This window comes from Engystomops pustulosus, chromosome 1, assembly GCF_040894005.1.
Source record: "Engystomops pustulosus chromosome 1, aEngPut4.maternal, whole genome shotgun sequence".
Taxonomy (NCBI): Eukaryota; Metazoa; Chordata; class Amphibia; order Anura; family Leptodactylidae; genus Engystomops; species Engystomops pustulosus.
Window position 1 is genome coordinate 111,502,410 of NC_092411.1, and position 26,723 is coordinate 111,529,132.

At 42.7% G+C, this 26,723-nt stretch overlaps 1 protein-coding gene across 1 annotated transcript in view; it reads left to right on the top strand.

The window, feature by feature from the left end:
- Nucleotides 1-26,723, top strand: part of LOC140131354 (uncharacterized) — a 44,592-nt gene that overhangs the window by 10,788 nt on the left and 7,081 nt on the right. The window contains exons 4-12 of the mRNA XM_072150886.1: nt 2,956-3,035; nt 4,977-5,038; nt 6,719-6,866; nt 19,388-19,557; nt 21,380-21,534; nt 23,311-23,388; nt 24,135-24,324; nt 25,928-26,055; nt 26,530-26,646. Of these exons, the coding sequence (XP_072006987.1) occupies nt 2,956-3,035; nt 4,977-5,038; nt 6,719-6,866; nt 19,388-19,557; nt 21,380-21,534; nt 23,311-23,388; nt 24,135-24,324; nt 25,928-26,055; nt 26,530-26,646 (1,128 nt within the window). The remainder of the gene's footprint in view (nt 1-2,955; nt 3,036-4,976; nt 5,039-6,718; nt 6,867-19,387; nt 19,558-21,379; nt 21,535-23,310; nt 23,389-24,134; nt 24,325-25,927; nt 26,056-26,529; nt 26,647-26,723) is intronic.

Sequence of the window (26,723 nt, forward strand, 5' to 3'; positions counted from 1 at the left end):
TATTATAACTCTATATCCTACGATCACATAAAATATAGAGTTATAAAAGTTATGCTATTTACCCTGGGGTGCTCAGGCTACATAAACCAAGCGTCTCAGGGAACCTAGTATTTTATAATGTATGCCCCCCGTAGGCTACATAAACCAAGCGTCTCAGGGAACCTAGTATTTTATAATGTACGCCCCCCCCCCTGTAGTTCTAGCAGTACTGTCCGGTTCCACCCCCTGCTCCATAAAATACTAGGCTCCATGAGGCGCTCGGGTCACGTAGCCTGAGCACCCCAGGCTAGTTTAGTGATGGGAGATGTGTCCTAGTAAGAAGTTCATTAGGACTTATTTTATTATAACTCTATATCTTGTGATCATGGAAATATAGAATTATAAAAGTTCAGCAAGTTAGCCTGTGGTGCTCAGGCTATTTGACCCGAGCAGCTCAGGGAGCCTAGTATTTTATGGGCGGAACCGGGCAGGGCTGCTAGAACTACAGGGGGTGTTCAGAAATTAGATAACTATAATAACTCTAGATTTTATGTTATCGTAGACTTAGAAGAATTGATACACTGACAATTTTGCAATTTTTGACAGACAGCGTAAAAAAAATCCATAAAATCAAATTGTATAGTTTTTAATTTGCATCTAATTGCATGAGAGTACGTTCACACGTGGTGTTCTGACATGAAAACACATGCCTTTAAGATGCATGCGTCAGAATGCCACATGTGAATGCACCCTGAAACAAGTGATCACCTACCACCTACCATTTATCTCTCTCAGACCTGTTAGTTTTTCTGTAAGCTCTGCACTCATTACTTGTAACTGCATCTGTTGTAAGTCATTACCTGTATAAAAGATACAATCACATTCCAATCTCTTAAACATGGCCTAGACCACCTTTTAGAGATGGAGTGCCCGAACTACAACCAAAATCCACTTATTTATTGTGAAGTGCCAACTTGGCATTTTAAGCAGTAACTTATTGCTACCTGTTCTTCCACATTGTCCGCCTGAGGCCACCAATACAGTTGAAAGAAGGAGGGCAAGTTCAGAGTATCATTATAGCTTCTCTCCAGAATCTCTTTGTACTGCACTTCTGTCAACACCTTCTCACTTTTCCTGTTCCAAACAGCTAATGAAGTGTTGTTTTTAAATAGCGCTGAGAGCAGCATCTCATAAGTTGCCTGGGACTGCAGGAAGATTCGGTGGATTTGGTCCTGTTTGGTGACCTCTTGTGTCAATGGCAACTCTTTCTTTATTTAAGGCATATCAGTAAAATCCATAGCGATAATCTTGTGGCTCGTTTCAATCGGACTGGCTGTTCTTAGTCATGGCTCGCCACCACTGGCCTAGACCAAAGAGTTGTTCTTGGGGTAGAATGATTCTGAGAAAGGAGAACTACATGTCCATGTATTACCAGATTTTCGCTCTTAGTAAGAGCATTGAAAATGAGATGTGACTGCGTCTTCCAGCATGACAATGACCATGGAACACACAGCCAGGGCAACTAAAGAGTTTCAAGGTCCTGGCCTACCAAATCTCCAGTCTATCTGGAGAAGGTCTGTATGTTGGTTGGAAAACTATAAAAATTAGTCACTCTATTGAATAATTTTTTCACTTCAGTATCTCATTATTAAACTTTTTAAATTCCTTCTTGGAGGTTGTAGAAAAAAATTGCAATAACTTTTTATTTTAACAGATTTAATGAGATTGGACTAAGGCTATTTTTGTGGCAAAACCTGATATTTTTATTGCAATCATTTTTGGGTGCAAAACCCTTTTTAATTATTAGCTGTCTAAAAGTAAGAATGTTCCAATTACAGCTGAGCTTTAGTTTTACCAGTGCTCATGAATACTTTAAAGGGGAGCTGTGATTGGTTGTCATGGGCAACTAAGAACATTCTTACTTTTAGACAGCTTGATAAATCTGCCCCATATTTTTTTTTGACCCTTCAAAATCTATGGGTGGCTTAAAAGCTGTTAATACATTATTATGCTGTTCTCTGTTATGGTAATTTCAGAAATCATTGACAAAATGCAAATATTTAAGAATATTGAAGAGTATCAACCCCATACACATTATCATTGGTATACCTTAACAGGTTCTCCTTTTATTGCCACTGTCTGGAACTGTGAACCCACCAATCTCTGCTCCTTAACATTATAACTGTAAAGTGCAAATGCGTGAACTGGTCCACAGAGTAGTAAACAAATCCCCTTTTGTGCTCCGGAGCATTTTTAGTAATTAGTCACTGAATGTGCATTCAGAAGCTCATGGAGGAAGAAGTTTGTTGAAGGGTTGGGTAGGTTGAAAGGGATATTTGGGCACATTTACTTAACCGGTCCCTGCGCGATGCCAGAGGTACATTGTCCAACGAGGATGCCTGTCCCCTGATTTGTGTCGCATGAAAGCCGGCGCGATTGCGACGCAATCCCCGGCGCGATCCCCAAAAACGTCGGTAAATAAGCCCCATTGAGACTACACACATGAATCTTTGTAGAAAAAAAAAAAAAGGCCCAATAGGAAATGTACTGACTGCTGTAGATGCCAGCATTCGCTAGAACATGCATTGCTGTCATTTAAGTGCCGTCATCACATTTGATGGCAACAACTTAAGAGTTGTTTTATGTAAATGGCAATTTTTAACATAAAGTACTGACAGGTCCCCTTTAGGTTGGATTAAGTTATTGTTGCTTATATAGTGCAGATATTTCTGAAGTTTTTTGAGCCACAAGCAATAGTAGATTCATGTTGTGCAGCTATGTCACTTATTCTATATCACAAGTCACTGCCACTTCCAATCCAATGGAAGGAAAAGAAAGAGGTCCCTCTCCCCAAAGTTGGAATCACGTTTTACATATACTGTAGGCAAAATTGTTTTTTTAGGAAAATATCAGAGGGTAGTCTTTAAATGGTAAGGGGGTTGTCATTTTGTCAATATTTGTTACTCTTCTTTAAAGATCTCACCATAGTATTCGAAGACCAACCTCAGCTGACTCCCAGAAGAATAAGGACCAGTCACAGGGTGATAAAGACAAAGGTTTGTTTAACAGCTTTGTGTATGAAAGAATTTTCATAGCTATATGGATGAGTGGTTATTATTATTACTCATATTATTATTGTAGATTTATTAGCTATTTTGAGAAAATATTTAAATTCAATCTACCATGAAATCAAGCATGGACATTTGCTCATCTGACATAGTGAATGGCTGTTCTACAGATGTTTGCACTGCATATATCACTATTTTGCACCTAAAAAAGTGGCAAAAGAAACGCAAAAACTCACCTGCTCTGAGCAGGTGCAATTGAAAAAAAAAACCTTTTCATCACTGGATAAAAAGTTTTATGCTTACCAAATTGAACATTAACTTAATTAAAATTAATGCAACATGAAAAAATACTTCAGCACAGTTTTAAAATATAAAATTTCACCATCTCACTATTAAAATGTCCTCAAGTACCTACGTCATCATTTTCTATAGGATGTCATATTTTTGAGTGGGAATATTGACAATCTTATTGTGCACATCTCATGTTATCCGACTGTGAACCAGAATGTCCCCTTCAGTGGAGAAATTTGTGTCACATGAAGAATAGTGCAGCCTTCACCCAAAAGGGTTGTGTGCGACACATATGTGACGAGGACAGTTCTTAAATATCTGTACAAGCAGTCTGCACATAAAAGAACATCCAGACAGAAAACTGGCCCAAAGCCTTTAGTAAATCTGGGCCAGTATGATTAATGTCCTCGTAAGTTCTAAGGGTGACGTCTACAAGGTGAATGAATACAAGAATGTAGCCTATAGATATCAAATTCTTTTAAATGCTCAAATTTGTTTCATCCACAGCATCGCCTTTTTTCCCACTTTCCATTACATATGGTCTTGTTTTTGTTTTTGCGCAATTTCTTGGTGCAGTCGATTTGTTTCTATTTTGCGACTTTTTTGGGACTTTTTTAAAAGTGTTCACACAATGGAATCTACTCATTTGTAAAACTATAAATTGCTATGAAATGGATTACTGCTAATAGTTATGTAACAGGCTAAATATTGGCTGGATAAGTATATAGACTCAACACAGATCTACCAGCATATTACATATATAACCGCATCACCAGAGCCTGACCATACTATTACAGGCCCCCTGAAGCACTTGTGTCCGCCTCCCTGCTCCCTTAACACTCCCCACCTCCTGCTGTGTTCTGAAATCTGGTTGCAGCAGTGAGAATCAGCTTTGTGCTGAGATTTCAACACAAAGGGGCAGATTTACTTACCCGGTCCTGTCTCGATCCAGCGGAGCGCTCTCCGTCGAGGATTCGGGTCTTCCAGTGATTCACAGGGTAGTGTGCCCGATGTCCACCAGGTGTCGCTGCTGCGCTGAAGTCCGGGGGAGTTCACTGGAGTTCACCAGCCGTTGCTGGGTGCAGGTAAGAGCATGTTGAGTGACACATTTAAAAAAAAAATACGGCGGTTTTTCTGAATCCGTCGGGTTTTCCGATGGCCACGCCCCCAATTTCCGCCATGTGCATGCCGGCGCCGATGCGCCACAATCCGATCGCGTGCGCCAAAAACCCGGGGCAATTCGGCACAAAACGGTAATTATCAGGAAACGCAAAAACAAATAGCGATTTGGGCCCTTAGTAAATGACCCCCAAAGTGAGAGGGAAAGCACAGAAGCAAGAAGGCAGGTTACAAGTACTGAGAAGGGGCGTGTGCTTAGTTTAAATACCGTAAATGTAAAAATATATTTTCTGTCTAGAAACAAAAAAAGCTATAATTAGCAGCATTAAAGGTTAATACCATTGTTATATACTGGTACACAGCAGGAGTATGTGTAAGCTCTGTGTTAAGAACTACGCTCTAGAATTAAAAAAGCTGTTCTGATCTGTACAGTTATTATTTAGAAAATTGTTGTTTAAATATCTGCATAACAGTTGTATAACAAAAAGATTCTTTGGCAATATTTTTTTACCTTTTCAGGGGCTGTCATTGAGCATCTTTGCAGAGATAAATGGGAAAGGTCCACACAATATCATCAAAAGGTCAGTGAATTGATAGAATTGAGGTGTCTCTGTAACATACTACCTGCTTCTGGCACCAGAGTCAGCACAGAGCAGGGCCTGTAACTGCAGCTCAGCTTTCATTCAAGTGAACTGGAGCTGATCTGCAGTAACACTGTTCAACCACTACACATGGAACATAGCTGTTGGTGTCTATTCTCTGTGCTAATCATGGCACTACGGAAGCCTCCTTATGGGGTAAGACATTAATAGCTAGGGGGTGGAAAACACCTTCAACTGATTTTTTATATATACCGTAGTTTTTTATTTATCATGTTAGCACTTATTATTGTATAAAGCATGGATTGCTATTAATTAAAAACAGGTAATTCGTAATGGAATTATTTGGCAAGCTCTGTGTAGCGATGCATAATATGTGAGCGCTATGTAAATAAAGGAATTATCATTAAAGGGAACCTGTCAGCAGAAATAGACATAATAAACCACAACCAGTATGTTGACGAGCAGCTAAAGACCCTCCAGATTATGTTTCTTTCATGGTGCAGTGTGGTGGGCTCATAAAGAAAATCAACTTTGAAGTGAGAAGTAAAATGGATGTATAAAGTCTAGGAGTTGGAGATTTTAACTATGATTTTAACTTTCTCAGAAATAATCACTGTAATTGATGGTCCTGCATCCAGAGTCATGTCTAACCAGATCTCCTGATGTCTGAAGCATTATGTCAATCACAGAGGAGTAGGTGTTCAGAACCCACCACCTTGACTTCAGTGTTAAACTCTCCACCTCTTTGACTTTATACAACCAATTTACATCTCACTTCAAAGTTGATTTTCTAGATGATGCCGCCACACTGGACCATGAAAGAAACAAAAACTAGACTTTATTAGGCTGTTTGACAATGTAGTGGTAGTGGCTTATTAGGTCAATTGCCGATGACAGGTTCCCTTTAATTATTAATATTATTCTTAAATGTAGAAATAGCAGTTCCCAATAATATTTTATATATAGACATGCATACAATATGTAAAACCTCAATAAAACCTGAATATCCCACCAAGACTAACAAACTTTTATCCCCGTAAAAATGTATAGATAAGATAACAGTGAATTATCTGCTGAGGGTAGTGTCTGATTCAGATGCAGAAAATTGACCACATACAGCAATACAGTAGTAATCAGACTCCCTAGGGTTCATATACTCTAGGGGGGCAAAAAAACCCTTGAAATTTTAAAATAAAAAAAAAAGTTGTGCACTATTACAACATTTATCAGTCACTGTTCACTATATTTTAAGGGTTGTTAGAGTGATACCAAACAGTCAGACTGGCCCAGAGAACCCTCAGATAGGCTTTAACTCAGAATAAGGGGTCCCAAAGTTCTAGTGGTTGACAACTCCATTTGAAATTGAATGGAGCAATAACTTGCCACTATGATCCATTTCTTTTAGGAAGATTCACAAATATTATGATCTCATTCGTGATACCTCCTACATGGGAATTTTATGGATGGAGGGTTGGCCCTCAACATCACTACCCCTGGTAGGCCCATGATACACTGTCTGCCACTGATGCTAAATACTCCTATGTTATTTACTATGTTAAATGACATTCATTTAATGAAGTGTATTATCAGTCAGATAAAATATTATGTTTTTTTGGTCTAGTATCATCATTCAGATTTATCAGATTTTCTTTTGTACAGACCTGTGAGGGCAAAAATGGTTCTATGTGGCTTCTTCTCCCAGACGAGCTATGGATTTATATTTTCTCACTATTATCCCATGGAGAGCTTGCAAAAGTTGCACAAGTGTGCAAGAGATTCAGACTCGTCGCCAATGATGACAGTTTATGTAAGTATAATTCACTGGAGTTCTAGTTCCTAACACTACACCAACCCCAAAGAAGATAGCTAGAGATGAGCGAGCACTAAAATGCTCGGGTACTCGTTATTGGAGACGAACTTTTCCCGATGCTCGAGTGCTCGTCTCGAATAACGAGCCCCATTGAAGTCAATGGGAGACTCGAGCATTTTTCAAGGGGACCAAGGCTCTGCACAGGGAAGCTTGGCCAAACACCTGGGAACCTCAGAAAAGGATGGAAACACCACGGAAATGGACAGGAAACAGCAGGGGCAGCATGCATGGATGCCTCTGAGGCTGCTTAATCGCACCATTATGCCAAAATTATGGGCAACAGCATGGCCATGACAGAGTGACAGAATAAAGCTAGATAGCATCTAAAACATCCAATAATTGACCCTGACACTATAGGGGACTTCATGCAGAGGCAGCGGCAGCAGCGGCAGGCTAGAGAGTGGCATGGCGACATACCCTAAATGGACTCAGGCTTCAAACCAATGGGTGGCAGAGAGGAACCAAAAGAGGTGAGCAAGAAGCGCTCAAATAATATCGGTACATGATAAAAGTTTGCCAGTATATTTTGTGGATTACACAGCAGGGTGGCGACAAAGATAACATGGAAGCCATGAAAACAACCCAAAATTCTGCCTGACACAGCTCGTTTGATAAGGGGACCATGTATGGAGGCAGTGAACTAGTAGTAGATTAAAGGTGCTGCAGTTAAAACTATGTTAGTTGGATCTTGGCATGGAGCTGGCGCTCCGCTGCCAGGCGAGCTTTCGCCAATCCAAGCCCCTGTCTCTAGGCTACTCCCCAAACAGCACTTCTAAGAACCTTTTGTATAAGATCAAGTGTAATAGCGTTCTTATAAGTTTAGGATATGGCGGGTGAGGGGAATGTAAACAGATGCGCAAGAAGCACTGAAATAATATTGGTAAATGATAAAAGTTTGCCAGTATATTTTGTGGATTACACAGCAGGGTGGCGACAAAGTTAACAAGTTTGTTGTGGAAGCCATGAAAACAACCCAAAATTCTGCCTGACACAGCTCGTTTGATAAGGGGACCATGTATGCCTACAGTTCATGCCAGTCGCTGCTCTGGCTGCCAGTCTCCTTTCGAATAGTTTAAAATAATAACCCTCATCCATAAAGCTCTGTATAATGCTGCACCCCCCTACCTCTCCTCTCTTATCTCAGTCTATCGCCCAACCCGTGCTCTTAGATCCGCCAGTGATCTTAGATCAACCTCTACCCTTGTGCGGACCTCCCACTCGCGTCTCCAAGACTTCTCTAGAGCTGCACCAATTCTATGGAATGCTCTGCCCCGGACTATCAGACTAATACCTAACCTCCAAAGTTTCAAACGTGCTCTTAAAACCCATTTCTTTAGGCAAGCCTATAACACTGATTAACTGCATGAAGTTTTAACTCTTCTACTAACCCGTCCTGTGTCGTCCTCCCATCTGTTATCCAGCAACCAACAGGCACCAGACTTCTATGCAGTCCCATTCACCCTGGACCTGGTGACGGCTGAGTGGTTCAAGCGACAGCAATTCCATTTATTATATTTTGTTCTATTCCCTAAGAAGAATGGCTTGACCATTAAAAATTCTTTTACCTCGTTTTACCCCATCATCTTCATAAACCGTAAGCTCTGGCGAGCAGGGACCTCACTCCTGTTGTTCCATACAAATGTTGTACTCTGTTACATTACATTTGTATTTGTTTCCTATGATTTGTAAAGCGCTACGGAATATGATGGCGCTATATAAATAAAGATTATTATTATTATTATTATGGAGGCAGTGAACTAGTAGTAGATTAAAGGTGCTGCACTTAAAACTATGTTAGTTGTATCTTGGGATGGAGCTGGCGCTCCGCTTCCAGGCGAGCTTTCGCCAATCCAAGCCCCTGTCTCTAGGCTACTCCCCAAACAGCACTTCTAAGAACCTTTTGTATAAGATCAAGTGTAGTAGCGTTCTTATAAGTTTGGGATATGGCGAGAGAGGGGAATGTAAACAGATGCGCAAGAAGCGCTGAAATAATATCGGTAAATGATAAAAGTTTGCCAGTATCTTTTGTGGATTACACAGCAGGGTGGCGAGAAAGTTAACAAGTTTGATGTGGAATGCCCTGTAATAGCTCTTGGGCGGTGTGCCTTTTATCGGCTAGGCTCAGCAGTTTGAGCACCGCCTGCTGTCGCTTAGCGACGGCACTGCTGCTGTGCCTAGAGCTACCGACTGATGGCGCCATGGCCACGGATGGTAATTCGGAGGAGGAGGAGGTGGAGGAGGGCTGGGAGGAGGAGGAGGTATAGTAGGCCTTTGAGACCTGGACCGAGGTAGGCCCCGCAATCCTCTGCGTCGGCAGTATATCACCAGCCCCAGGGTCAGACTCGGTCCCAGCGTGCACCAAGTTAAGTGTAGTAGCGTTCTTATAAGTTTGGGATATGGCGGGTGAGGGGAATGTAAACAGATGCGCAAGAAGCGCTGAAATAATATTGGTAAATGATAAAAGTTTGCCAGTATATTTTGTGGATTACACAGCAGGGTGGCGACAAAGTTAACAAGTTTGTTGTGGAAGCCATGAAAACAACCCAAAATTCTGCCTGACAAAGCTCGTTTGATAAGGGGACCATGTATGGAGGCAGTGAACTAGTAGTAGATTAAAGGTGCTGCAGTTAAAACTATGTTAGTTGGATCTTGGCATGGAGCTGGCGCTCCGCTGCCAGGCGAGCTTTCGCCAATCCAAGCCCGTGTCTCTAGGCTACTCCCCAAACAGCACTTCTAAGAACCTTTTGTATAAGATCAAGTGTAGTAGCGTTCTTATAAGTTTAGGATATGGCGGGTGAGGGGAATGTAAACAGAAGCGCAAGAAGCGCTGAAATAATATTGGTAAATGATAAAAGTTTGCCAGTATATTTTGTGGATAACACAGCTGGGTGGCGACAAAGTTAACAACTTTGATGTGGAATCCATGAAAACAACCCAAATTTCTGCCTGACACACCTCGTTTGATAAAGGGACGATGCATGGAGGCAGCTATATGGACGACTTTTGGAGGTAGCAATGGAGACAACGTGTGGAGGCTGCTATGGAGACAATTTAATTTGGATAGTGCCTGTATGTGGCAGTCCAAAAAAGTTTTCAAACCAGAGGAGCAGGTAGGTGGCACTCCAGAAAAATGGAATAGATTGAGTGCCTGTATGTGGCAGTCCAAAAAAGTTTTCAAACCAGAGGAGCAGGTAGGTGGCCCTCCAGAAAAATGGAATAGATTGAGTGCCTGTATGTGGCAGTCCAAAAAAGTTTTCAAACCAGAGGAGCAGGTAGGTGGCCCTCCAGAAAAATGGAATAGATTGAGTGCCTGTATGTGGCAGTCCAAAAAAGTTTTCAAACCAGAGGAGCAGGTAGGTGGCCCTCCAGAAAAATGGAATAGATTGAGTGCCTGTATGTGGCAGTCCAAAAAAGTTTTCAAACCAGAGGAGCAGGTAGGTGGCCCTCCAGAAAAATGGAATAGATTGAGTGCCTGTATGTGGCAGTCCAAAAAAGTTTTCAAACCAGAGGAGCAGGTAGGTGGCCCTCCAGAAAAATGAAATAGATTGAGTGCCTGTATGTGGCAATCCAAAAAAGTTTTCAAACCAGAGGAGCAGGTAGGTGGCCCTCCAGAAAAATTGAATAGATTGAGTGCCTGTATGTGGCACTCCCAAAAATTGTTTAAAACAGAGGACCGGGTCGGTGGCCCTCCAGAAAAATTAAATGCATAAAGTACTATAGCTAGAGCCAGTGGGCCCTGTCAAAAAATAGCCAGTTTCCTCTGCTTTACTGTACAAAGAGGAGGAGAAGGAGGAAAATGAGGAGGAGGAGGAGTGGATAAATTATTCAGGTTGAGCTTCCTTCACCTGGTGGAGATTGGAAATTATGAGAAATCCAGGCTTTATTCATCTTAATAAGCGTCAGCCTGTCAGCGCTGTCAGTCGACAGGCGTGTACGCTTATCGGTGATGATGCCACCAGCTGCACTGAAAACCCGCTCGGACAAGACGCTAGCGGCAGGGCAGGCAAGAACTTCCAAGGCGTACAGCGCCAGTTCGTGCCACATGTCCAGCTTTGAAACCCAGTAGTTGTAGGGAGCTGTGTGATCATTTAGGACGATGGTATGGTCAGCTACGTACTCCCTCACCATCTTTCTTTAAAGATCAGCCCTACTCTGCCGAGACTGGGGACAGGTGACAGTGTCTTGCTGGGGTGACATAAAGCTGGCAAAAGCCTTGTAAAGCGTACCCTTGCCAGTGCTGGACAAGCTGCCTGCTCGCCTACTCTCCCTCGCTACTTGTCCCGCAGAACTACGCACTCTGCCGCTAGCGCTGTCAGAAGGGAAATACTGTTTCAGCTTGTGCACCAGGGCCTGCTGGTATTCATGCATTCTCACACTCCTTTCCTCTCCAGGGATGAGAGTGGAAAGATTTTGCTTGTACCGTGGGTCCAGGAGAGTGAACACCCAGTAATCGGTGCTGGAATAAATTCTTTGAACGCGAGGGTCACGGGATAGGCAGCCTAGCATGAAATCTGCCATATGCGCCAGAGTACCAACGCGTAAGAATTCACTCCCCTCACTGGCCTGACTGTCCATTTCCTCCTCCTCCAACTCCTCCAACTCCTCTTCTTCTGCCCATACACGCTAAACAGTGAAGGACTCAACAATGGTCCCCTCTTGTGTCTCGCCAACATTCTCCTCCTCTTCCTCCTCATCCTCCTCCACCTCCACCTCCTCTGATATGCGCTGAGAAACAGACCTAAGGGTGCTTTGGCTATCAACAAGGGATCCTTCTTCCCCCGTCTCTTGTGACGAGCGCAAAGCTTCCGACTTCATGCTGATCAGAGAGTTTTTCAACAGGCCAAGCAGCGGGATGGTGAGGCTGATGATGGCGGCATCGCCACTGACCATCTGTGTTGACTCCTCAAAGTTACTCAGCACCTGACAGATATCAGACATCCACGTCCACTCCTCATTGTAGACTTGAGGAAGCTGACTGACCTGATTACCAGTTCTGGTGGAAGTTGACATCTGGCAGTCTACAATCGCTCGGCGCTGCTGGTAAACTCTGGATAACATGGTCAGTGTTGAATTCCACCTCGTGGGCACGTCGCACAACAGTCGGTGAGCGGGCAGTTGGAGGCGGCGCTGCGCTGCCCTGAGAGTGGCAGCATCTGTGCTGGACTTCCGGAAATGCGCACAGATGCGGCGCACCTTCGTGAGCAAATCAGACAGATTGGGGTATGTCTTGAGGAAACGCTGAACTATCAGATTTAACACATGGGCCAGGCATGGCACATGTGTCAGTCTGCCGAGTTGCAGAGCCGCCACCAGGTTACGGCCGTTGTCACACACAACCATGCCTGGCTTCAGGTTCAGCGGTGCCAGCCACAGCTCAGTCTACGCCGTGATGCCCTGTAATAGTTCTTGGGCGGTGTGCCTTTTATCGCCTAGGCTCAGCAGTTTGAGCACCGCCTGCTGTCGCTTAGCGACGGCACTGCTGCTGTGCCTAGAGCTACCGACTGATGGCGCCATGCCCACGGATGGTAGATCGGAGGAGGAGGTGGAGGAGGGGTGGGAGGAGGAGGAGGCATAGTAGGCCTGAAACACCTGGACCGAGGTAGGCCCCGCAATCCTCGGCGTCGGCAGTATATGACCAGCTGCAGGGTCAGACTCGGTCCCAGCCTCCACCAAGTTAACCCAATGTGCCGTCAGTGATATATAGTGGCCCTGCCCGGCAGCACTCGTCCACGTGTCCGTGGTCAGGTGGACCTTGTCAGAAACGGCGTTGGTCAGGGCACGGATGATGTTGTCTGACACGTGCTGGTGCAGGGCTGGGACGGCACATCGGGAAAAGTAGTGGCGGCTGGGGACCGAATACCGAGGGGCGGCCGCCGCCATGAGGTTGCGAAAGGCCTCGGTCTCTACTAGCCTATAGGGCAGCATCTCCAGGCTGAGCAATCTGGAGATGTGGACATTAAGGGCTTGGGCGTGCGGGTGGGTTGCACTATATTTGCGTTTCCGCTCCAGCGTCTGGGGTATGGAGAGCTGAACGCTGGTGGATGCTGTGGAGGATCGTGGAGGCGACGATGGGGTTTTTGTGGCAGGGTCCTGGGCAGGGGGCTGACTATCAGCTGACACAGGGGAAGGAGCAGTGGTGTGCATGGCCGGAGGTGAACGGGCTTGTTGCCACTGAGTGGGGTGTTTAGCATTCATGTGCCTGCGCATACTGGTGGTAGTTAAGCTATTAGTGGTGGAACCCCTGCTGGTTTGGCAAATGTTGCACACCACAGTCCGTCGGTCATCCGGTGTTTCCTTAAAGAACCTCCAGACTTCTGAAAATCTAGCCCTCGCCGCAGGAGCCCTCGCCACGGGAGCTTCACTAGTTGACACATTTGGCGCTGATGCACCAGGTCTGGCCCTGCCTCTTCGTCTGGCCCCACCACTGCCTCTTCCAACCTGTTCTGGTCGAGGACTCTCCTCCGTCTCAGAAGCACTGTGTTCACCCGGCCTATCAACCCAGCTTGGGTCTGTCACCTCATCATCCTCCGATCCCTCAGTCTGCTCCCCCCTCGGACTTCCTGCCCTGACAACAACTTCCCCACTGTCTGACAACCGTGTCTCCTCATCGTCGGACACCTCTTTACACACTTCTTCCACTATATCAAGAAGGTCATCATCACCCACAGACTGCGACTGGTGGAAAACCTGGGCATCGGAAAATTGCTCAGCAGCAACCGGACAAGTGGTTTGTGACTGTGGGAAGGGTCCAGAAAACAGTTCCTCAGAGTATGCCGGTTCAAATGCCAAATTTTCCTGGGAGGGGGCAGACTGGGGGGGAGGAGGCCGATTTCGGTGACATGGGTGGACTGCGTGGAAGACTGACTGGTGGACAAATTGCTCGAAGCATTGTCGGCAATCCACGACATCACCTGTTCGCACTGTTCTGGCCTCAACAGTGCTCTACCACGAGTCCCAGTAACTTCAGACATGAACCTAGGGAGTGTAGCTCTGCGGCGTTCCCATGCTCCCTCATAAGCAGGTGGTGTCTCACCCCGCCCAGGACCACGGCCTCTGACCCCTGCAGTAGTTGGACGCCCACATCCCCGCCCTCGTCCTCTACCCCTAGCCCTCGGGTTAAACATTTTGAAAATGAGAGTTATAACTTTAATTTTTTTTAAACTTTTTTTTGTGTTTTTTGTTTTTTTTTGTGTTTTTTAGTTTTTAAAACCAAACGATGCTATCCTATTGCTATGGCTATTTTCTAGCCAAGTATGAAAGCACACTGCTATGCCAGATGAGATGACGCTGAGTTATTAAAAAAATAAACGTAAAATAAAAAAGGAAATGGCAGACTGTGCCTAATTGAAATCCAACCCCTAATAAATTTTCCCACTTCGGTCTTTGCGATGGATATGTGCGTCACTAAGCGCAAAACACAGCGGTCGCAAGTCTCACTACAAATTGCTCACAATTTGCTAGTAGATGCACTGCAGCAAGTACAGCCACCAGCAGATCAACCAGAAATCAAATATATATAACGCTACTGTAGGCGTAAGTAAGCCGTTTGGATTCTCCTATGGCTATTTTCTAGCCAAGTATGAAAGCACACTGCTATGCCAGATGAGATGACGCTGAGTTATTAAAAAAATAAACGTAAAATAAAAAAGGAAATGTCAGACTGTGCCTAATTGAAATCCAACCCCTAATAAATTTTCTCACTTCGGTCTTTGCGATGGATATGTGCGTCACTAAGCGCAAAACACAGCGGTCGCAACTCTCACTACAAATTGCTCACAATTTGCTAGTAGATTCACTGCAGCAAGTACAGCCACCAGCAGATCAACCAGAAATTAAATATATATAACGCTACTGTAGGCGTAAGTAAGCCGTTTGGATTCTCCTATGGCTATTTTCTAGCCAAGTATGTAAGCGCACTGCTATGCCAGATGAGATGACGCTGAGTTATTAAAAAAATAAACGTAAAATAAAAAAGGAAATGGCAGACTGTGCCTAATTGAAATCCAACCCCTAATAAATTTTCTCACTTCGGTCTTTGCGATGGATATGTGCGTCACTAAGCGCAAAACACAGCGGTCGCAACTCTCACTACAAATTGCTCACAATTTGCTAGTAGATGCACTGCAGCAAGTACAGCCACCAGCAGATCAACCAGAAATCAAATATATATAACGCTACTGTAGGCGTAAGTAAGCCGTTTGGATTCTCCTATGGCTATTTTCTAGCCAAGTATGAAAGCACACTGCTATGTCAGATGAGATGACGCTGAGTTATTAAAAAAATAAACGTAAAATAAAAAAGGAAATGGCAGACTGTGCCTAATTGAAATCCAACCCCTAATAAATTTTCCCACTTCGGTCTTTGCGATGGATATGTGCGTCACTAAGCGCAAAACACAGCGGTCGCAACTCTCACTACAAATTGCTCACAATTTGCTAGTAGATGCACTGCAGCAAGGACAGCCACCAGCAGATCAACCAGAAATCAAATATATATAACGCTACTGTAGGCGTAAGTAAGCCGTTTGGATTCTCCTATGGCTATTTTCTAGCCAAGTATGAAAGCACACTGATGAGATGACGCTGAGTTATGAAAAAATAAACATAAAATAAAAAGTAAATGGCAGACTGTGCCTAATTGAAATCAAACCCCTAATAAATTTTCCCACTTTGGTGTTTGAGGTGGATATGTGTGTCACTAAGAGCTAAACACAACGGTAGCAAGTCCCCCTGCAAATTCCTCACAATATGGTACTAGCTGCACTACTAGTGCCAGCAAGCCCAGCCACAAGCAAACAAAAAAAAAAAGTATAACGTTATTGTAGCCCTAAGAAGGGCTGTTGGGTTCTTGTTGAATCACTCCTGCCTAACACTATTCTAATAGAACACCCTATCGCTTTCCCTGACCAGCAGCAGCTCTCTCCCTAGCGGCATCCAGACACAGAATGATCCGAGCAGCGCGGGCAGCGGCTAGTCTATCCCAGGGTCACCTGATCTGGCCAGCCAACCACTGCTATCGACGTGTAAGGGTACCACGTCATGCTGGGTGGAGTGCAGAGTCTCCTGGCTTGTGATTGGCTCTGTTTCTGGCCGCCAAAAAGCAAAACGGCGGGAGCTGCCATTTTCTCGAGCGGGCGAAGTATTCGTCCGAGCAACGAGCAGTTTCGAGTACGCTAATGCTCGAACGAGCATCAAGCTCGGACGAGTATGTTCGCTCATCTCTAAAGATAGCTAAGCATTTATTTCTAAATTAGTGCTAAACATTAGTATTAAGTTAGAGAATGAAAACAGCCATCATGTGTATGCAGCTGACTAATTCTCAGCCCTGGTGATATTATTGGGGCTAAATTTAGTTTGTTCCTTTGGAAAACAAGCTGTAATCTACCTAAGAGATTGACATTCAGTCATCTACAACACTACAAGCCATAAAGCAAGCAATCCGTTTCTTGTGATACTATCTGATTCAGGGTTGCTTAGTAATAATGCAGGAATGTGACTTAGTTATTTTATGTACGGACCACCGTTCCGTTTGGCTAAGAATTTAGATTAGCAAGATTTACAGTCTATTATCATTGTCAGACACATATACACTTAGGACCAGACTAAAGCATGAAGGAGATTGTGGCCTCAAGAAATATCCTAAATCGTCTAAATAAATCTGATCTGTGATCTCCATACAACAATGGTGTGGAGCTACCACAAGCATACAGCAGATCTCTGTAGGGTGGAAACACAGCATCATTACCCATTTCAGTTGGATGTTAGTACAATATACATCCACCAATTCTAAGTATCCTACAAGTCATGTTATATTCCATTTATTGAAATCAATGAATATCAATCAACTATATAGCCTACAAGAAAGTCAGGCTGACAAAAAAACTTTACACATATGAAAATCACACTTTATTAAATTTCATTAAATTCCATTATAGTACACAATACAGGGACACTTGCGACAACAGAAAGTGCACTGCATAGGGATATACCAATAATTTCAATAGTAAAGTCTACAGACTAAAAAAAGACAACAGATACAACATTCAAAACTGTGATGTCCACATAACAAATGCAGGTTTTTGGGAACTTTATAAGTCTCTACAATGCATCTACATAAGGGTTAAGCCTCCTGTCTAACCATATGACACGGGTGACAAACACAAGGCCTGCGGGCTGAATCCGTCCCATAGTCATGTGTTATCCGGCCTGGCTCTTGTGTTCCTGCCTCCATTCTACGCTTGTCGAGAGCGCAGAATACAGGTTGAATCTGATACTCACCTTGCCTCGCTCCCACTAAGGAGCGCCAATGGCCATCTTGTTCCTTCAGCTTCCTGCTTCATGGGAGCGAGGCAAGGTGAGTAAAATGTTGTTTTTTTTCTCACAGTGGGACAGGGGAGGGGCTGTTACTGCTTGTGGGGGCACTGTTGCTACTGGGGGACACTGTTACTGCTCTTGGGGGCACTGTGGCTACAGGGGGAGGCTGCTGGGGGCCACTGTTACTGTTGGTTGGGGCAGTATGGCTACTGGAGGGCAGTGTGGCTACTGGGGCAGTGTAGTTACTGAGGGAAGCGTGACTACTGAGGGGCACTATGGTTACTGGGGGCACTGTGGCTACTGGGGACACGTACTACTAGCAGCAGTGTGGCTACTGGGGGGAAATGGTTACTGTGGGCAGTGCGGCTACTGGGGGGTAGTGTGGATACTGGGGACACTGATTACTGGCAGCAGTGTGGCTACTGGGGGGAAGTGAGTACTGTGGGCAGTGTGGCTACTCAGGGACAGTGTGGCTACTGGGGTGCAGTGTGGCTACTGGGGCGCAGTGTGGCCACTGGGGGCAGTGTGGCCACTGGGTGCACTGTGGCTACTAGGAGGCATTCAGTACTGTGGGCAGCGTGGCTACTGGGGGGAAGTGTGGCTACTAAGGGGCAGTGTTGCAGTGGGGCAGTGGGGAACTGTAACTGTTGGGGGGAGCAGTGTGGCTACTAGGGGAACTGTGACTACTGAGGGGCAGTGTGGCTACTGGGGCACTGTGGCTGCTGGGGGGGCAGTGGCTACTGGGGAACAGTGTGGCTAATGGGAGCCCTGTGGCTGCTGGGGCGGTACTGTGGCTATTAGGGTACAGTGATTGCTGGGGGCAGTGTGGCCACTTGTGGAACTGTGACTGATGTGGAGGCAGTGTGGCTACTGGGAGCAATATGACTGCTGGGGGCACTGTGGCTGTTGGGTCGGGGCACTGTGGCTTCTGGGTTGGGGCACTGTGGCTGCTGGGAGAGTTCCGCTTTGTGTTTGCTCTCAAATGGCTGATTGTAATGGAGATTCTATATAAATGTAACTAATAAGCAACTCAAATTGATATATTTATGCAGTGATAAAATGACAGTCGGCCTCTTTAAGGCAGACACGAGGCTGATGTGGCCCCCCCCAAGAAAATGAGTTTGACACCCCTCCCATATGGTACAGATTTTAATTTCAAACAATTGACACTATTACTATACCCATTATTCCCTAGTAGTGTCCCCCTGTACGATCATGGCCATGGCTAGTAGCAAGGGGTGTCAATTTACTGGATTGGCTTATTGGTCTCCAATCTGGCAATACATCCGGCCATACCTAAAATAAAACTATGTGTCTGTTCATCTCTATTCCCTATTAATATTGCAGCATATATCTCAAAGAAGCATTTAACAGGCAATTTAGATTATCCTTGTACTATTTTCTTCATGTGTTTCCATGCTAATACATAAATATTTTCCGTGCACTATATTACTATTGTAAAGTCTAGTACAAAACTAAAATAACACCTTAGACAAACAAACTGTGCAAAGAACTGTGGAAGATCAAAGCACAACGTCACTATCACTGATCACTTGGTTTCTGAACAAAATGTTTGGCACATGCAGTTACAGAGCTACAATTCATGGTGCCTGTTATTTAGCTCACAATGGCTAGGCTGTTGCATAGTGACAGTGCAGTCAGCAGTAACAAACTAATAATATACGTAAACCTGAAATAAGATGCAGACAGAAGAACCATACAGTATATCACAATACAAGTAGTATGTAATTAACCTGTAGTACATGTGGTGTCACATCGCAACTATGGCTATCTCTGGTGTTCCCATAAACAGTGAATGAGAGTACCAAAGATTCCCAAGTGCTGTTCTCTGAAATTTCTGGCACTCTGTCAGTATGATGATTGATATGATTTTGGGGTCCCTGTAGTCAGATGCCCACCAACCAGATTGTTATCCTGTGCACATGGGATAACAATCAAAGTTGGTACAACCCCTTTAAAGAGGGAAACATTAATCCCATATTTTCAAGTTGTTTATAAAAAAACTGAATTCCCTCTAAAATGACAACAGTTGTCGACGACAGAAGAAAATATAAGAAAACATCAGTTTATATTTCAACAGGAAAGTTTTTTTCAATAACTTTATTCTTATTCTTCTTTAATTAGGGAAAGTTATAAAGGTAACAAACTGCCATTCCTTAAAGGATTCTTGTCTGGTCAGTATAGGACTTCATCGCCCAGAGTCAATATCACTATATCGCTGCCATGATGATGCTCAGAACATTACAGACATAGGATTTAGACAGCTTTTTCAGCACTGCAAAGATTCTCTCAAGGTAAACAATTCAAAGGTGTATTCTTTTGTCCTATTAATGTACTAAATCTTATTTTGTTGTTTAACCTTTATTGAAGATTTTAGCTTTCAAACTCACCCTGGCAGTGATGGAGTCCTCTACCTTCTGCTATATCCTTCTTCATGTACACAAACATGTTGTCAAGGTAGAGAAGGGGGTGCAGGCCGTAGACTCACCCACAACCCTTGTCACCTACCGAACAAGCCTCACATACCCTATTGGTTAGGGCTTCTGGTTGACGATCCCTCCACTGACATGTGCACAAGAAATAGCACCAAGCTCAAATATTGTTAGACAGACTTATAGGGGATACACAACAAATCTTTTAAAGAGCAAGGGTCCAGCGCTGGACCACAGAGGTACAGCGCTCTCAATGTCCTCCTTCATTACAATAGTTGCAGTACACATATCTTATAAAGGCTATGTCTGTACTGTCACTGTGTCAGTGCTAAGCTTCAAATTGAAACTCTTAAGGGTAAAGGTACATGGCGAGTTAACGTGCAGATTCACCAAAATGCATTCAATCCCCTGTATAATATGATTTCAGCAAAGTTATATGGGTTTAAAAATGCCATGTTGCTCTTTTAAAATCCATAGCATGTCAAACCTGCAAATGTTCATTGTGGATTTTACCATTTACAATACATTGTAAAACATTACAATACATAGTAAAATTACTAATTTGTAATTGAAGTAAAATTCACAAGGAAATCTGCCTCAGATTCCTTCACTTGAGCATATAACCAAATGTATAGAGAATACGCGGTGCACCTGCTGTCACCTGAAGGGGCTTTGGTACTTGTTTACTCCTCCTGTCATTAGCATGCAGAACAGACGTCACTGGCGTGCAGAACTAGACTGTCAGGGAATGTTTCAGGCGCAGTACAATAATTGTGGCCTCACCCATGACATATCCTGCGAAGTTTGAAGAGCTTTCACGTGCTTGTTTACAAAAGAAAACCACATCCTGGAACCATAGCTGGCAGGTAGGAGTGCGAGATTATGGAGCTGAGGGACGGAAGACGTCACCATTCACTGGCTGAAATGGATGAGATTTCTGCACTGAACTCATGTTACTTGCAGACACCTATTATAGGACGCCTTTGTGCTTAGGTTTTCTGTCATACAATATCACCTCGTGTTAGCTTAGAAAACAGAAAAGGTTGTTTACCTGTAGAATATTCCAGTAGGAATATTAGGAACTGCAGTAGGGCCATACACCATGGACAGACTTGTCCTCCTTTGGTATCAATCATTGTGTAGTGGCGCCAGAGTGCTGCTTGTTGCACCCCCACAATCAACTATTAATGATAAAGGGGAACAAAACCCAGCATTTCACAGTCTGACCTTGAGGTGAATTTACTGGGACGTCTAATACTGGGAAGATTGTCATCCATTTTGAATGCTATCCACTTAAAGTAATGATTATTAATGGGCTTCAAAATGTTTGGAAATTCTAACCCTTTCTAGATTAATGCAGAAGCAATTGCTTGTCTACAATCACTGCTGTTCAGGGGTCTGTTAGTTATTGTACAAATGCAGTATTTGGTTTAGTTTTTGCACCCCTGCTATAGAAGCAGTGAGAAGATGTGTATATACTGTACATCAATGCTTGTGTTCAGGATTTAGCAACATGTGTTTTGCCTTGTTAATTGTTTCAAAACACAATTAAAACTCAATGTGTGAACGCGGCTTGTGTTCCCTCTCTACGACCTATACAATGAGTTTGGAAGTTAGCATAGACAAATATAAAAAGTTATAATCTGTTGTCATTATATTATTTTCATAACTTTTATTTAAACAGGAGCTGAATATAACTAACTGCAGTGGAGAGATATTTAAAGGGGACACAGTTTTGTTCTTTGCCAATAGTTATTGCACTCAACTAACTTCAGTTGACATAAGCTGGACTGGGGCCACAGATAAAGGCATAATTTCTCTTATACAAACCTGTACATGGTGAGTAAAGCTATAAGTAACTACTTAGTAGGAAGTGCTGTAAAGTTCCTGTATTGTGATACAAAGCTGAAGACTGAGCACACTTTTTTTGTACATGCACAGGATAGGTTCTGTTCTTTTTTGTCCCTAAGACAGTTGGATTTTCAAGGATTAGCAATAAAGCTTCATTGTAGACACCTTTGATAACTGTTACAGTTGACGATTGCAGCCTGGGGCTAAGGTACAGTAAATTACTGACACTGACTAGAGAGCTTCCCCAGGTCACAATGAGAAGAGAGATCCCTGTGTAACTAGAAGTCATCTATAGGTTGGGTGTTCTTAAAGGTAATCTACCATAACAATCAACCAACAATAAACCAGGGACACATACTTATAGATCCAGGCACTGTGACTATGGTAATTTATTATCCATCGCCTCAATTCTTATAAAAATCCACTTTTAAAATTCTGCTAGTGATCCAGAAGGGCTCAGGGGGCTTTACCAGAACCCCTCTGTTCTTCATGGAGATGGAGAGTTCACCACTGAAGTCAATCCCACCCCGTCTCAGAGTGCCCTCTTTATGATGCCCCTGGACACAGTTTTAGTGATGTGTGCATCCACGTGCAAGGAGATGCTTAACTTTTGTTTGACCTTAAATATTAACAATATTAAAGGACATCTACCACTAGGATCAAAGCCTGAGTGGCTCCATTAACACCTATGGAGCTTGGAGCCATCAGGCTGGTTTGCATACAGTCATTCATTCTGGTGGTTGATGCTCTTTAAACAACCAATCTACTTGTTCTTGAAGATGCCACCACACTAGGCCTTGAAAGAAACATGTATGGAAGGTGTTAAGCTGCTTGAAAACATAATGGTAGTGGTTTATTGGGTGTTCTTCAAGGGAAATTGACCTCATTTACAGTTGGATGCTATATGGATTCCTCTATGGATGCTGCTAATTAATTGAAATGGTCAGCTGTAAGAGTTATTAAAGTAGTCTGCATTAAAGTTTTACTGTTAATTCTTGTTTTCATGACAACCCAAAATTTTGAAAATCCATTTGTCACTAGTGAAAAATATTTTCAGGGGGTTAAAGGGAGCCTGTTATTAGAATCATACATTTTCACCTAATGTCAGATTCCCATTGGCTGTTTAGTACTCATTCCCAATTTGCTATTTAATTTACATAAAATACTTTTAAATGCTTATTAAGGTTTAACCGGTTCCCTGCCAGAAAACTGCAACTGAGTCCCTGGGTTGCCTTCATTATTATCCCCTCTTTGCTCTGCTAGCTCTTCCTCCCTCTTCTCTCAGCCATTAGGTGACCCTATGCTACAAGAAAATCTCTGTCAGCTCTTGTGTGCAGGTGGGGAAGAGCAAAGAATAGAGGAGATAGTGACAATGACGCAGGGACTCAGACACATGACTTGATGCAGTTTGCTGGCAGGGAGCAAGGTATACTTTTATATACATATAGGAGGAAATGGGAGAAGTAATGTTAATTATAAAAGCAGATTTGGAATTAGTATTAAAAAGTAACCTGTCTTTAGGTGAAAATGTGTGATCTTTAATCTTTATGCATAAGTAAACTGGTGCTTCGGGGTGTCTCCAGAGCCCCAGAGATGGCATGGGCTCTGGTAATTCCTTGTCTTTCCTTCTTCCGATTCCCTTCTCCCGCTACACTCATCTCCTCCCTCTGTCTACTGTAATCTCAAGGAAGCAAAGAGCATGTATGTGCTATAACAAGTATAAAAATAATTGTTCATTAATTTTTACATTTTTGGTTTACTCAGCTTACAAAGTCTTTCAATGAATGGCTGTAATATCACAGAAAATAGTATTATGGCCCTTCTGCAAACCCATTGCAAAAGGTAGGTAAATGAAAACTTGTAAATTGGGGTAACAATGGACTTGGGTTAGCGAAAGTTACAGTTATGACAGTAGTCTTGGGTTGCTGTGTGTTTAGGAAGGGCGCTGAAAGAATAACAATTCAATTATTTTATGGTCATCATTTATCTATAATGATTCCATTTTAAGCAGAAATTTTGAGCATTTATATTGTTAGTTTGCTCTACAACATACAGAATAGAATTTCTGTTAAAAGGGTTCAGATGGCCTTTTCCCTTGAAGGAACATGAGTACTTGATGTGTTTTTCCATTCCTACTTCAGCATACTTGTACCACTCTATTTTCTCTTTGATGAGAAGTGTTCCTGACTCACTGCTCTTCATTTAATTTCTATCTAGTCAATGATTTGTGTTCTTTCAGTAGACATTGTCAGATAGTTCCTCCAGATTCATATCATTTCTTTTCAGAGTATAATATATCTTTAACTACATGGTTTACCAAATGGGCAATTACGGTAACAACCAATTTTTCTTTTGGAAAATAATTATTTTTTAGGATTCATTTTTAATACATTAAAGTCATACTGGTGGCTTTACCATAACATCCATTTTTTATTGCTTCAGTTCCTAAATGAGTGACTCAACCTAAATTATTCCCTTTGTAGATTGACATATAGCATAGTATTTAATACAGATGAAAATAAAATTTCTGAGAGCATTTTTGTAATAATTTTGTGCTCAGTACAAATGCACATTTATGTGTTTTGCAGCCTCGTAAAATTAGAAATATTTGGCTGCCATGCCCTCACAGCCAAATGCTTGATCTCTGTGGCTACTGAATGTGTTAATTTGGAAATCCTGAATATTGGTAGAATCCCAAAGGCAACAGATATGTGCCTGGCGAAAATAGCGTCTGATTTACACAAGATCACCACATTGAACTTGACAGGTCTGAACGCGGTAAGATTCCCTATCATATGTTTGTTTTTATAGAGTATATGTACAGTTCATACTCGCTGCTGATCAAAATCCATTTAATATGTTTTGCTGTATGGCTTATATTACACCCCTAAGGGGGGCTAATGCTATCCCCTAAGGGGCTCTAATGCTATCCCCTTGTACATGAATATTAAACCAGTACCCAAGTATTGTAGATAACATTAGCAGGTTATATATGGCATACTTTTATTTTACATTTCTGTGTTGAATAGCTGCCAAAAACAATTTATACTGTACAGACCTGCTGTAACCGCTGGAACATTGCTGTCATTGCCTGTACCCTGCTTTCATTTTAACTTTACCGCTCTATGATGTTATGCTGACCAAACCTGTCCCTTCCCAGAGAACATGCTCGGTAATATGACATCTTAGTGTGGGACTGAGCATGCCTAGGTTTCCTTCAGTACTCCACACGCTTTTGAATTCTCCACTGGATGGGTAGAGGTGGCCAACTTTACAGAGGAAGAGATGATGCCTCTGAGGCTGAAATGGATGGGGCAATGTTGAGAGAAGGAGGAAGAGGTACAGGTATGACAGCATACATTCGAGATGAGTTTTAGTCAGACCCTTTAAGAGCCAAAAAACAAATAAATATTGTATACAAACAAATGGCTACATTGGCATTTATTCTACCCACACAAACATATACTTTTTATCCAAGCTTTTATTTTTGCATTTGTCAAACAAAACAAGTAGAATACAACTGGAAGACAACATTAGTAAGTGCAGCAGCATGTACTGAAAGATCAGGGGCCTGCACAGAGGTATTTTAACAGTAAAAATGAAATTGCAAGAATGCTCCTGCACAGTTTAACAGCCTGTGATGCAAGAGCATGGAGGGGCTCTGGTAATGGCCACCAAAACCCTTGTGGTTTGTTAGAATAATTTTAAAAGTTGATATTAGAAAGAAGGAGGCCATGGATAACAATCAATAAAGATGAAACATTACCACAGTCACGGTGCCTGGATCGATGTGTTAGTCACCCAAGTTTATCATGCTTGATTTTGATGGTAGATCTCCTTTAGGTAAAGAAGTAGAAGTGTCAAAAGCAACATTTATATAGTTGACCTGCTGCTTCATAAATATGGGGTACACAGGAACCTCAGGAGATGTGCTTGGTCATAAGATCCAAGTACAGTTTTCTGTGGCTGTATGGTTGTACGTTCACACTGTCCAATCTGTTTAAAGAAGCCGTGCCCTTTGGTTATGAAAAAAAACTATGCCTCCAATATGCTCCGACAACGATTGTATCTTCCATACTTTACCTGAGATGCCCCAATTAATAATGTTCCCTTCCTGACGTCATCCAGCCAGTCTACCTGTTGTTGGAGTTCTGAAGACTGATCATGTCATCACCCCCCTTAAACCTCATTTTCATGCCTCCCAATGTTGCCCTGTGATACTACATAGGTCTCACCCAGCTAAAGACAGCAAAGATTGTAAAATAATATTAGCACCAAAGAAAATAACAATGCTGATCCTAATCTACTTATCTTTATTAGTCAATAAAAAATTTGTCAAAAAATTTCAATGGCTTTCGCCTTCTTTTGTTTTGCTTTGTAGGTGAGAGACCGTGCTGTTCATCATATTGTAAAACAATGTGTAAAGCTGGAGAATCTGACTCTTAGTTCCTGCTTACAAGTGACAGATGTCAGTCTAGTGGAAATCAGTACTTATCGAACTACAATAAAGTAAGGGCCATTTATCTATTATTCTCTGATGTAGCATTATGTATGTACTCCCCCTTCGAATATGTCATAAAGTCAGGAGCTCAAATATAAAGTCAAGCTCTCTCTTCTCTCTCCACGTCACTCCAACGTTATTAACGTTGTGTTCCTGTGATTTCGATAATTGCACATCACCTGTTCTCCTAACGGCAATAGATATCAGAGGCATTGTAAAAACTTGCAATTTCTGACACAAAAATGTATCATAAATTGTAGTAAGAGAGATGGTTACTTTCCCCCATAACAATAGATGAGTTTTGTAAAGCAGCTTCTGAATAGTAATATATAGAAGTTGGTGATGTTAAAGCTTGTTGGGCTGGGTTCACATCACATTTTTTGCATTAAATGATCACAATACAAATCATATAGTTTCCCCCCCACAATAGTATAGTTGCTCAGTCCCTCCTGCTCTATAACATGCTGTAATTTTCTATTTAGATATCTTGATTTAAGTGGATGTAAAAAAGTGTCAGATATTGGTATTCAAGCATTAGCGAGAAGCTGCCAACAGCTCCGATATCTGGATCTTAGCTCAACCCGTACAGGAAAACGAGGGTAAGTTTATTATATGTACTGTATGTATAAGTTTTGTCAGGGCATCAATGTGGTTTCATCAGTGTAATCAATTGTAG